This window comes from Rhinoraja longicauda, chromosome 13 (genome assembly GCF_053455715.1).
Source record: "Rhinoraja longicauda isolate Sanriku21f chromosome 13, sRhiLon1.1, whole genome shotgun sequence".
Lineage (NCBI taxonomy): Eukaryota > Metazoa > Chordata > Chondrichthyes > Rajiformes > Arhynchobatidae > Rhinoraja > Rhinoraja longicauda.
This window is the reverse complement of record NC_135965.1, coordinates 26828618-26842346: the sequence shown is the minus strand read 5'-3', so window position 1 is coordinate 26842346 and position 13729 is coordinate 26828618. Positions and strand designations below refer to the sequence as shown.

The window sequence follows — 13729 nt, the reverse complement described above, 5'->3', positions numbered from 1 at the left end:
GGCAGGCAACCAGGAAAAAGCCCCTCTATTTCCACTTTGCCTTCTGTCATTCAGCCAATCTTCCATCCATGCTGGCATCGACCCTCTAATACCATGGGCTCTCATCTAGTTTTGCAGCCTCATGTGCCGCACCTTAAAGGCCTTCTGAAAACTCAAATAAACATCCAGACTCTCTTACTATTTACTTCCTCAAATAATTCCAACAAATTTCTCAGGAAAGATCTCCTCTTCACAAAACCATGCTGACTCTGGCCTATTTTATCACGTGCTTCTAAATACTTGGAAACCTCATCCTTAATAATGGACTCCAAAATCTTACCAACCATTGAAGTCAGGTTAACCAGCTTTCCCTTGCTCCCTTCTTGAACAGTGGAGTAACACTTGCAATTAAGATTTGCTGGATTTTATTAGACTCCAGGGATAAGGTGCTGTAAAAATTAGAGCTATGGTACAAATCCATTTATACCCGGTGCGCTGTGCAGATGGCTGTACTGACGAGAGCTCCGAGTCAACTCAGCAAACTTGTGTGAATTTACTTTTTACTATCCTTGGAATATTACCACTGAGGTGACCCGTTGTCTTGTCAAATACATTTCATTGTACCATTGACCCTGTGCCAACCTACATGACAAATACATTTATTATTATTATTATTATTATTAAGATCGGCCATGATCGTAATAATGGCTGATCAGGTTCAATGTGTTAATTATTGTATTAAGATGGGTTGAGGTATGAGAAAGGACTGGGGAGCAATAAATTGTGTTTTGAAGTCAGTTGTGGTTGTGGGGTTGTTTTGAAATTAGTGAGATTTAATAGATGTCTGATACTGTTGCAGGCAGGATAACAGAGAAGAAAATAGACACAAAATGCTGGAGTAACTAAGAGGGACAGGCTGCATCTCTGGAGAGAAGGAATGGTGATGTTTCGGGTCTAGACCCTTCTTCATCCTCCTTGCATTCTGCCCACCAAGCCTGCAAGGACTTTCAATGAGATTTCCCTTTATTCTTCTCCACTCGAGAAAACACAAACCTAGTTTATTCACAGCAAACCCACCATCCCTGGAACTAGTCTAACAAGTCTTATTGCATTCCCTCCAAACTTTTAGGCAAGGGGTGACCAATACTCCAGGTGATGACACAAAGAAAAAAAGCATACAGTCATTGGAAAACCAAAGAAAAAGTTGCTGGATCACTCCAGTCAGGCAGCATCTGTGGAGTGAAGAACAGTTAATGTTTCAGGTCCACAACCCTTAATCAGAAACAAGTGAAGATAAAAAATCTTACCATCTTTCAACCATCTACAAACATGGAAGACAGAAGGGGGTCTGCTTTATTAGACAAATGACACCAACAAAAATTAATGCCATTCAGTGATGCTTACATCCCACAAACGCAACCTTGGCCTGTGATTACAACAAGGTCCACTTCCCTTCTAACCATAGTAACTGGTCTATTCAAAACCTATTGTCACAACAGTGTACATTGGTCAATTGCCAAGACAGAATCAAACTGGACAAATTTTAATTCTAATGCATTCACAGCAGGCCTATACTTGCATGATGTAAAAAAAAAAAATACTCCAGAAATACTAGTTATTCAATTTTTTTATTTTGGATTTATAAAATTCCAGTGTCATCCATATCTCCTGTACATTTGCATATCTCCATTCAGAGTTAAGGCCAATGGGTCTTACATGGAAACTGCTTGTTCTTTGTATTGCATCAACATGGAAGACTTGAACAAGTGTGAGCAGTGAAAACAGGCCCGATTCTCAAATCCTTCATTATATCAGTAGGACAGGGATTACAGAGGACAGAATAATGGGGTGTTGAACATTAATGGTTTGAGCAAAATGGACCAAAATGAGGGAAAAAAAGGACATCGCACCTAATGCTTGGACATGAACTTGGAAAGTGCACCGAATCTACATTGTGTTGTCAGGCTGACAAGACTGGCCGAGCTGCATTCTGCTGGAGAACATGGTACCAAATACACAGCTTGGTGTTTCAGGTCCACTTTAGAAAAAGGCAGCCTTTACCATTGTGCTCAGCCTGTGCCAGGGAAATGCACAGAAGCCCCTGAGAAGATTAGCACGTTTCAAAAAGAAAAAGCACATTTTCTTTTAACCCCAGGTAAATAAAAAACATTAACAAGATGTGCACTTGCACAACTAAGTGTAGTCTCACCTTGAGTTTAAAGTGCCAGCAAAGAGATAACCAGATTGGGTGTGAGTGTGTGGTGGGGGGTGCACCCATAATGGAGCCACGAGGACAACTCATTACTCACTCAAATATATCAATTAATTGCTGCCTTGTCTCCAGGCATCTCCAGCATTGGGGTTGCAGCGAGGGTGCAAAGTTGAAGGTTGAATTTTTCTTTCCCAGCATTATGACAGGAATGTTTTCTAAACTTGACAGTTAAATTCACAACCATGAATTGACAAACTTAGAGTACATAATGTCTCCTCCAAAATCTAAAGATTGGGAAGCAATATTCAGATTCTGTTAAGAACAAGAGAAACTCAAAAAGGCCAAGTTTCTCTTTTTAAGTTGACAGAAAATGTGCGGACAATTAACCTGGAAACAGCCATAGCAAAAGATTTTATTCCTTGGGATGCAGGTTCTGATGCAAAAGCCTCCATCACAGTGAAGAGAGATTGCAGAGAACCTGTTATGACAGAGAAACATAAATCAAATCACCTCACATCCAATGCCTTAGTGTTTTTGTTAAGTATATTATCTACTTTTGGATCTCAGCAAGTTCAGTTTCTAAAACCAACTGACCCCCAAATGAAAACTGTACCCACCGTCTTTGTTCAGGCAACAAGGACTCCTGTCCACCACTAATGTTGGTGGGCAACATCTCCCAAGCTAGAAAATATTCTTCGCACGGGCTGTAGTTCACTCTCCAATCCCCACTACTCCCCCTCCCCTGCCAACCTCTGGATTATCTACCATGGGTAAGGGTTGATCAAACTGTGCGAGTGTGAACCAGACTGCACAGTTTATTCGGAGCAGAAATCCAGCAAAGATGGTTTAGCAACCTGACAGTGTTTGCCTTGAATTTGTAGTGTTGGGGGAGACCTGAGCAACTCCCCAGTTTTTATTTTAAACTGACTTTGGCAGTCCACACCTGCACAAGGAAACTTTAGAACCACTTTCCCCTTAATGATATTGTTGCATCCAAATGCAAGTAGTAGATTTTATACATTCTGTCATGAGAATGTACATCTCACCCTTCCCAAGCTCTTTGGAACAACTGCACTGACTGGCCCAAAGTCAATGAGATATGTATAATATTTACACACAAGCACAGAATTCTAATAATTTAGTGTCTTTTCTATACATGAAAACTGTACAGAAACACTAAGCAAAGCAGAGGGTAGGCAAAACATCATTCTAATTTGTTTTGTGTTTACTTCACAGAACCAATTCTTTACATACATAAGGAAATCTACACTACCAGGAGCAAACTTGGGGAGATAAACACAACTCTCCAGGGTAGGTAATTAAGGATTTATCCTTCATGATAGTTTGTCAGTCACTGCTCTAGCTTTGATCCATTTGCAAATGGACAGTCAGCTGAGTCTTTGGCAGTGGAATAGTTGAAGTGATTTAATTTGGCTTGATTTGATAATTTTAAATCCCCTTGGTACTCATCTGCGACTGACCCTCAAATTCCATTTACACTCTGTGCTTAGGAGTTTTTCAACCACTATTTTTTTTTGGACAAAGCAACATCACAGTGTGAACAACAGCCTTCTCCCAAGGAAGAGAGGAAGCCACAAAGAGACCATAAACTTTGAAGTGGTCTTGTATCAATGGCTTAAGGAGGACCACGAGATTGGCATTACAAGGCCAATTTAGGATTTGGATTTTAACCATCATTCCCGAATACTGTCAGAATTACAGGTACATCCCAAGCACAGGTGTAATAAAAGACTTGGGGCTCCAAAGCAACAGGCAGTGAAGGATTAAAGTGACTGCACTCTAAGGGAAACTGCAAAGGCAGGGAAAAGGATGCTGGCTCCATGGGCAAAGAGGAGACTACAACCCACCCAGTCTTTGCTTCAAACCCCTGTAAATATCAATTCAGCTCAAAAAAAAACTGCAGAGCAAGTTGTATGTTGGGTGCAGAGATGCAATTGGGGCTGCTAAATGTGAAAATCATGTCAAAGCAAGTCAGCACCAGGCAGTTTCAACTCGAGTTGTGCGTGTCAGGGTATGTGGAATGCTGTGGGTGCAAGAGCCACCATTACACAAGTATAAGTGTGGCTCACAGGTCTGACCTATAATCATGCTGCTTGTGTTCTTGGAAAACTTGTGACACAGGAAGTCGTTTTGGCTATACTAATTACTTGCTAGGCTGCTGAATTGGAATTAAACAGGAAGCACATCTTGGTAGCCCAGCTGTATGGAGTTGGGAGGGGAAGGGAAAATAGCTTTTTCCAACTCAGAATCTCTTCGGTCCCCAAGGCGAAGTCTTTGGAGCAACCGGGGCACCAAAACTTGGGAAATCTTCGGAGCTACTCATGTCTGGAGCCTAAACAGTGCAATACAAGAGAGAAAATTCAGAATCATTGCATTTCCAATAAATCAAACTAGAAACATTCCCATTATCAACCAAAGAGTTTATAACAAGTGTTCAGTAGAGGGTTTGTCCTTGCATGGGACATATTGGGCGAGGCATTGTCCTTTCATTAAAGTAAAGAGATTTTTCAATGCAGGTTTAAAACCTGGCTCCGGATTTCAAACTTGGTGCAATTATAAATGGAAGCAAAGAATGAGAAGGTATTTTGTGGCATTGTATAGAATGAAATTCAATAGGAAGATATAGAATTAAGAAAGGAAAGGAAGGTTAATAAAAAGGACAAGCAGTACAATTAACCAGCTCCACAGCAGGCAACCCATTCATCTTGCCTCCTGCTTTAGATATTGACACGGCAAGTGACCCACATGGATGGGTCAGAGTGAATAGTGCTCCAAGATGCATGGATGCTTTTCATGCATCTTGGAACACTACTCTGAGGGTCATCCTCAGAGTAGTGTTTCAAGATGCATGAAAAGATACCAGGTCGATAAGAATATTTGTATGTCATGGAAACATCATGGAAACTCGGACGTGCATTCAGGAGGGGAAGGAAGGAAACTGCAACACTGAAGAGAAACAGTGGTACTTGGGCAGGAACAGGACTGGCAATCAGTCCAATTATTTTCTGTTGCGTAAACAGATTTCCTATGCTTAAACTAATGTCCAGATAAGAATTTCACAAGCTGGAAGTAAAAAAACTGTACAAAGAGTATTTCTTCCAATGTGGAGCGTCGTAATTCCTTCTCAGAGGATGGCGAATCTGTGGAATTCTCTACTCCAAAGAGATGAGGAGGCTAGATCTCCTGGGGGGGGGGGGGGGGGGGGGGGAATAGTTTAACTTTAGAAGGAGTAGGGAATTGAGGACCATGAGGAAATTGTACAGAAGAGTTGGACAGATCAGCCATGATCACTTTGAATGGCAAGGCAATCGTGGCCCCTCTGTTATTATTTTTACCTCCAAGTCCAGCAGGCCTCATCTCCCAAGGCACCACCTCCAGATCAGCCGAGACCAGTTGCAGCATAACCCCCATCACCATGAATGCTACAAGCTGCTATTGGAGCCCCAGGCGGATACCACACTTACTGACAAGTTCCCCCAAAGGACCATGCACCATATGGGCCAACTGAACTGGGAACCCAAAACATCCCTTACCTTTTCTGTGCTGCTAGTCCATGGAGCATCTCTCACCACAAAGCCCTTAGAGGAGGCTTTTGGTTCGTCCACACGGGATGCTGGCTTCAGGTATGCCTGCATTGCCTCATTCTCAACAACATCCGACATCTAAGGAGATAATGTTCTACAAGTGAATAACTAAGGTGCTGGAAATCCAAAACAAAAGCAGAAAAAGCCAGTTCTACGCCCCGATGCGGGGTTCAACTGCTCCGACCGCGGGAGAAAAATGAGGGAAGATTAGACTTTATTGCCTTCCATCACAGTGAGGAATGTGGAATCCGCTGTGGTGTGTGTTTGTTAACTTGTGTAGTGGTGTAGTATGGTTGTACAGTAATACAAATATCACTGTACCTTAATTGGTACACGTGACAATAAAAAACCTTTGAAGCCTATGAAACCTTTGAGATGCTGCCTGTCCAGCTGAGTTACTCCAGTATTTTGTGTCTATCTTCGATTTAAACCAGCATCTGCAGTTCTTTCCTTAGCAAAATTTGATACTGAACCATGTCATTAAGCTTTTACTTAAGGTGGAGAGACAAGGTGGTGTGAATTAATGAGCCTTTCGCTGCTTAGGTCCCAAGTATGGAAACAATTTGAACTTTCTTTAAGCTTTGGACCTGCTACAATTACATATTTGCTGCCTGATTGGGGAATGTGCAAGAGGCTTGAATTAGAAGAACAAGTCCAATTCATACACCTTGGAAAAGCCACTAAAACCTCTGCTGTTAAAAAAGGGGACATTGTCTCTATTGGTAATGTAGCAGTACTCAAATGTGCTTACATATTCCTCCTCCAGGTTTAAGAGATGGTCAATAGCCTCATCCACGTTCTCAGGCAGACCAGTCACCGTGACACGGTCCATGTCCTCTGCCCCAGGCTGAGGAAAGCGAATGTCAACCTGCAGCAGAAACAAAATGTGAACTTCCCTATTTGGAAAAATGCCGCCAGATGACAATCCCAGTGAAGAGCATGCAAAGTTTAAGAGCAGAGCACATTTAGATAGAAAAAGGCTTACAAAGTTTCAAACAGCCAGAAATTTTAGTTCACCGATGGTTTATTTCTTGAGCCATCATGCAGCCTTTCCACAATCTGCAAAAATTCCTGATCTGCATTTAGTACCCCTCTTTCTTCACCATCATCACCCCACAACCCCTCCCCCCCCTAAACTCCATCAGTCTATCACTCCATGGTACAAGATCAGCGACTTCCCACACAGCAGCCCTGACTTGCTGCACGAGAACAAACTACCTATACGGACATGGTGTTCCAGAGCAACACCAAGCAAAATCAGCCATTATCACAAGACACCAGATTGGGATAACAGGAGCTGAATAAGCAGTAAATCACATCCAGCTATTCAGCATTTATTGATGATTGCTTTGGATACACAAGCATGATAAATCTACACATAAATTTGAAAGACAATCCAATTGATGTATAAACTGCTGACCCTCGCTTCTCACCCGATTCAGAGCCAATTCTACTTTCCCACAACAGATTCCATCAAGCACATGTTTTGATCTCACATGTGGCTGCACAGCAGATTCTGCCAGTCCTTCATCAGCACTTTCATTCTTCTCCTTCTGAGGCAATGACGATTTTTTAACCCCACTCAATACAGCACTTTGTTCTGGCCTCTGGGATGAAATCACCCGACGTTGAACACAACATGGCAGCTAACCTTGAAGTCCTCCATGATTTTGCGGATGCCTTTCCCACGGGCACCAATGATACGGGCATGAACTCTGTGGTTGAGTGCAATATCCTCAGAAATCATTTCCTCCAGCTCGGTGACTATTTTCATGATGGCTTTCTTGGCAGCTTCTGTATTTTTCTCATAACCGATGATAGTTATCTGATCCTACAGCAGAGAAGTGGACCCAGGTTACACACAATAATGGAGCATATTTGTGCATTGCAGCAAGTGGATTGCTTGGGCTAATAGTCATCAGAGTTTCTGATGCATTCTCAGTGAGGGACAGCACTTCAAATAACAGTGAAGATCAAAAATCTGAAGCTGCTGGAAACCCAAAACAAAAAGAAAATGCTGGAAACACTCAGTAAGTCAGGCCACATCTATGGCACAGGAAAGAGTTAACAGTCGAGGGAAAAGATCCTTCAGATTTCTGTTGAGTGTCTTTGGCATTTTTTGGTTTTTACTCCAAATAACGGGCAGGTGGATCATTACACTCCCTCCAGCAGCAGGTTTGAAACAAGACACTGACCCATCTGGTATCGGCCAGTGCTAGGCTATACATTAACCTCAAATCACCTGGTATATGCTTTCATTCTTCTTATTTACTGACCCAGCCACCCTTTAAACATGCAGTTGGTCACCAGCTACCCACGACACTCCCTCTTAAAGATGGGAATGCTCCACCCTGATAACTGGACTCAAACTCAATGAAATACAAGACTGATCAAAGCTGCCATTCCAGGTGTGAACACCCATTGTAGAGAACAGGGAGCTCCTCAGAGATGCCTCAGGAACATTCTCAGTTGCTGAATTAGTTTAAGATGTCTTGTAATAAAAATGGCCCACTCCTAGCACTGGTAGTCCCACCTGGGGATTCGGGGGGTTCACTATCGCGTGGAAAGAATTGGAGGAAACCCATACCTGATTTTCATCATTCTTGTCAGGGAACTGCACATTCACATCATGATCAACACGAATCTGGGTAATCACTGCACCCTTCCTTCCAATAATCTTTGGGTGATAGCGTGGATCCACAGGGATAGTCAACTTGAAACTCCTCAATGCCTTGAGGAAAGGAAAACAGGCAAATTCAAACTCAGCCAGACAACTCGTGCATGGACATGGGACGCACTCAGAATTATTCCTGCTCCAAGCCTTGGTATTACTACAAGCCCAGGTCCCACAATTACACAAGCCAAATCAGTTCCGTGCAACATCTGTAATGGCCATTTCAGAAAGCAGCCAAAGGTTTGAGAAAGTACCCACTACACATGCAAGGTAGAGATCCATTGACTGGGATTAAACGCAATTTGAATGGCATACTCACCCCACCATTTAAATGGTACAAATTTCATCTTAAACTGGACAAAAGTTTATTTCATTTAAGATCACATGGCCTGGATTGACTGCACAACGTAGTGGCATGCCAAAACAAATGAGCATCTTAACCTTCCACACATCGAGTCAGTTCTTCCAATATTACTTTAACCCCAGCATCAAACAAACCAAACACAGCTGGAGCAGGAACCAATACTCAGTTACAAAATTTATCTCATCATCACTGTCGGCATTTTGGGAGGAGGGTTCCACATCCCACTGCTTTTGTAGTGAAATATCAGAATAACCGAGATCCTATTTTAAGGTTAGGTGCTCTTGCTCTGGGTCATTTATAAAATTGTAAAAGTCATGCCAGGTACCTGGGTTACGCAAGAGGGTTCTGGTTTAGAATGGGCAATGGGAACTTGCAATGAAGTCTAGGCACACAAGGGAGATCAGAGTTTGGACATCCTGAGGAATCTGCTTACCCGGTCCTCCTGCTCCATCTGTAGCTCCTTCACACGTTCAAGCAACCCCTCTCGGGCTCGGTCCAGGTGGGAAGCCAGCCCGGTGATTTTAATAACGTCAGACTGGTCCTCAGGAGGAGGAACAGCAATGTTCACCTGAGTTAAAGAAAAAAAAAATCAATGCTTAACAATAAAATCTGCTCACAAGACAAGGTGATGACCCCAGATCATCATGCAATGGAGGGCTCTGAAGGCTCCTTCATAATGTTCATTAGAAACAATGACTGACACGCAAAACAGCAAAGCAGCCACAGATATAGTAGCCATTAATACAAATAAGAAATAAGACTTCAGGAACCATTTCAAATTAGCAACTGTAGTCAGCTGGTAGGTTAATTGGCCATTGTACAATATCCCTGGACATGCAGGTGAGTAGAGGAATCCAGGGAGTTGATGAGAATATGAAGAAAATAAAATATTAATGTAGGAATAGTACAAATGGGTGGTTGAAGATTAGCATAGACTCAGTGGGCGGAAGGACCTGTCCCCTTGCTGCATGTCTCTATAACTGATTCTAATGCATGTTGTAATGCAGAAAGGCACAATTTATAGAATATGCTTTTTCAAACATTCCAATGGTGAAATCTGCTTCCACAGACGCTTGGATACAAATGGTTCAATGCTTAAGTGTAATTACTAACGAACAATCAATTTTCATTCATTAATACAGGATGTAGGCAGTATTTTGGGAAGCTCCAAACAACATTCTACTCTCCTGTTCCTGGTACTTCCTCCAGGAAAACATTACACGGGCGGCCACGGTGGCAGTGATAGAGTTGCTGTCTTACATCACCAGAGACCTGGGTTCAATTCAGACTACAGGTGCTGTCTATACGGACTTCCCCCCGTGGCTGTGTAGGTTTTCTCAGAAATCTTCGGTTGCCTCCCACACTCCAAAGACGTTCTGGTATGTAGGTTAATTGACTTGGTGTATGTGTGAATTGTCCCTATTGTGTGTCGGGTAGTGTTAATGTGCGGGGATCGCTGGTCGGTGCGGACCCGGTGGGCCGAAGGGCCTGTATTTCGAAACTAAAAAAGTTTAAAAATAAGTAAAATTATTCGAAATATGTCCATCTTGGTTTAAATTGCTCAGTAATCAAATGGAAAAATATCTGCTGCTGCATCATGCCTGGAGCTTCTGTATCAATGCGGACTATTCACGAACAATGAAAGCACCTGTTACAAGTTTTGTCTCCTCATTGAATTGCAGGTCATTAAATGATTGAATGTACATCCCCGAGGGACAAGAACACATGGAAACGTGTTAAAAGACAAATCGAGCTCAGATCCAACCTTCAAGAGATAATAATACAATTAAACCAGCTCAACCCATAACTAAACAACTACCTGGGGAAGGAAAACGAGCAACTAATTATAACGTCGAAAATAGGTGCAGGAGTAGGCCATTCGGCCCTTCGAGCCTGCACCTCCATTCAATATGATCATGGCTGATCATCCAACTCAGTATCCCGTACCTGCCTTCTCTCCATACCCCCTGATCCCTTTAGCCACAAGGGCCAACGTATAACGTATAAAAACATTACATTCTTTATCTCTTTTATGATAACGGTATCCATCAGAAGACCATTATAGCCCACGACAATCTCTTAAACAAAATGAGACACGAGACTGTAAATGCTGAAATTCTGAGCCAACAGTTGTGCTGCAAAGCAGGTCAGGCAGCATTTGCAGACTTAATTTCACACATCCAAGAACCACCTTTGCTCCAGTGCGCTTTAAAACAGATTCTTTATCCATCCAAACTAACTTATTTCAGACTTGCTTGGGTAAAGACACTGTAAATAAGTTTTCTTCTTGCTCACCAAACCAATTCCTTATCTACCCGTTAAGTTTTTTTTTTAGAGCTCCAAAATTTACAACAGACGACTCAAAACGAAATGGTACGACTCAAAACGAAATTGTCCCACCCCTGGGACAATCCGATCACCTCTCACTGTTTCTACTGCCCGCATACAAACCCCTCATCCGCAAGACCAAACCCACAATAAAGACGGTCAAAATATGGCCCGAGAATGCCACCCTACAACTCCAGGACTGCTTTGATCGCACCGACTGGGACCTGTTTGCACAACAGGCCACCTACGGTTCAGAGATAGAGGTAGACTTGGAGGAATACGCATCCACTGTGCTCTCCTACATCAACTGCTGTGTGGAAAATGTCACGGAGGACAAGGTGATAAAGATGTTCCCAAACCGGAAACCCTGGATGAACAAGGAGGTACAGAACCTGCTGAGGGCACGCAACAATGCCTTTAAATCTGGTGACACTTCAGCATACAGTGTTGCCAGATCACACCTAAGCAAAGGTATTAAAAGGGCCAAAGACACCCATAGGCAACGGGTGGAAGACCACTTCAACACCACGGACACCAGAAGCATGTGGCAGGGTGTCAGGGACATCACTGGCTACAAGAGCAGCCCTGCCTGCCCCCACAGCGATATGGCATTGACCAACGAGCTTAACACCTTCTTTGCCCGCTTTGAAACTGGCAAAACCACCTTGAGTGAAAGAACCCCAGCCGAGGCGGTGGGACAGGTCTTGCAACTGAGCACACAGGAGGTACAACGCGCTCTGCAAAGGGTCAACCCACGCAAGGCTGCAGGACCGGATGGTGTTCAAGGAAGGGTACTGAAGGACTGTGCTGAACAGCTGGCTGAGGTATTCACCAAGATCTTTAACCTGTCATTATCTCTGGCTACGGTCCCCAAGTGCCTGAAGTCGGCTATCATAGTTCCGGTGCCGAAAAAAGCAAAGATCTCCAACCTGAACGACTACCGCCCGGTTGCCCTAACGCCGATTGTCATGAAGTGCTTTGAGAGGCTAGTCCTCTCACACATCAAATCCAGCATCCCTGACTCACTGGACCCACATCAATTTGCATACAGGGCAAATAGATCTACAGAGGACGCCATCTCTCTGGCTCTTCACACTGTCCTGACTCACCTAGAGAGACAGGGCACGTACGTGAGGATGCTATTCATAGACTATAGCTCCGCCTTCAACACGGTCATCCCCACCAAGCTCATCACCAAACTCCACCAGCTAGGCCTTAGCTCGTCATTATGTGACTGGATCCTGGACTTCCTGCTGGAACGACCGCAGGCAGTGAGAATGGGCCCGCACCTGTCCTCCACTATCACCCTGAGTACCGGCACACCACAGGGCTGTGTTCTGAGCCCCATGCTCTACTCCCTCTTCACACACGACTGTGTTCCTGCATTCGACACCAACACCATTGTCAAGTTTGCAGATGACACAACGGTGATCGGGCTGATCACCAACGGGGATGAAACAAACTATAGAGCGGAGGTGCAGAACCTGGCGGACTGGTGCTCGGATAACAACCTGTCCCTAAATACCACCAAGACCAAGGAGCTGATCATCAACTTCCGTAGGTCACATAACGGGGAATATGCCCCGATCTCTATCAATGGGGTCAGTGTGGAGAGAGTGTCCAGCTTCAAGTTTCTGGGCACTCACATTTCGGAGGACCTAACATGGTCCAATAACACTGCTGCGCTGGTCAAGAAGGCACAACAAAGACTGTTCTACTTAAGAACACTGAAAAAGTCTGGTCTACCCCAACAGCTGCTGAAGACCTTCTACCGCTGCACCATAGAGAGCATCCTAACGCATGGAATCCCTGTGTGGTACCTCAGCTGCACGGAGGCAGAAAGGAAAGCTCTACAGCGGGTAGTCCATAGAGCTCAGAGGGCCATCGGAACACAGCTACCAGACTTGGAGGGCATCTACAACACACGATGCCTCAGAAAAGCCACCAGCATCCACAAAGACTCTTCACACCCCTGCAACAGTCTGTTCGAACTCCTTCCATCGGGCAGACGATACAAGGCCTTCTATGCCCGCACCTCCAGACTCAGGAACAGCTTCATCCCCAGGGCCATAGCTGCTATGAACCGGTCCTGCTGAGCCGGATGGCCACAACGCATAGATCAACTTGCACTTTACCCTGTCCAAAACTGTTACAACTGTTCGTTTCGTTGGGTTGCTGCTGTCTAAATTACCTAAATTAGTGCATCGTATGGGAGGCGCATTCCCAATCTCGTTGTACCCCTGGGTACAATGACAATAAAGATATATTGTATTGTATTGTATTGTATTGTACATTTACCCTACCTAGCCTCCTATATTCCACAGTAAACAATCCTGGTGCAAAATGTATCCTCGTCGCCAAGGAACTCAAACCCATGGAGCCAAATATACCATATTTTGCAGAATACTCGAGATATGTTAGAAGGGCTCTGGTCCTCCAATATGGCAATAATGGTCCACAGCTTGTGCCGTTCCACATCATTTCAGGAAGTTAAGGCCACAATGACAACTATCATGCAATTACAGAAATGGGCCATTTTCCCTGACACACAAATCCAGGCCCAGCTT

At 43.9% G+C, this 13729-nt stretch overlaps 1 protein-coding gene across 6 annotated transcripts in view; it reads right to left on the bottom strand.

The window, feature by feature from the left end:
* Positions 1–1588: 1588 nt before the first annotated feature.
* The window catches only part of hdlbpa (high density lipoprotein binding protein a), a 70813-nt gene continuing 58672 nt past the window's right edge, over positions 1589–13729 (bottom strand). For all 6 annotated transcript variants that reach the window (XM_078410617.1, XM_078410616.1, XM_078410618.1 and 3 more), the window contains exons 23-28: positions 9268–9402; positions 8384–8527; positions 7448–7627; positions 6548–6664; positions 5746–5874; positions 1589–4544 (exon numbers count right to left, since the gene is read on the bottom strand). In XM_078410617.1, coding sequence (XP_078266743.1) covers positions 4455–4544; positions 5746–5874; positions 6548–6664; positions 7448–7627; positions 8384–8527; positions 9268–9402 — 795 coding nt within the window. In that variant the 3' untranslated portion in view covers positions 1589–4454. The remainder of the gene's footprint in view (positions 4545–5745; positions 5875–6547; positions 6665–7447; positions 7628–8383; positions 8528–9267; positions 9403–13729) is intronic.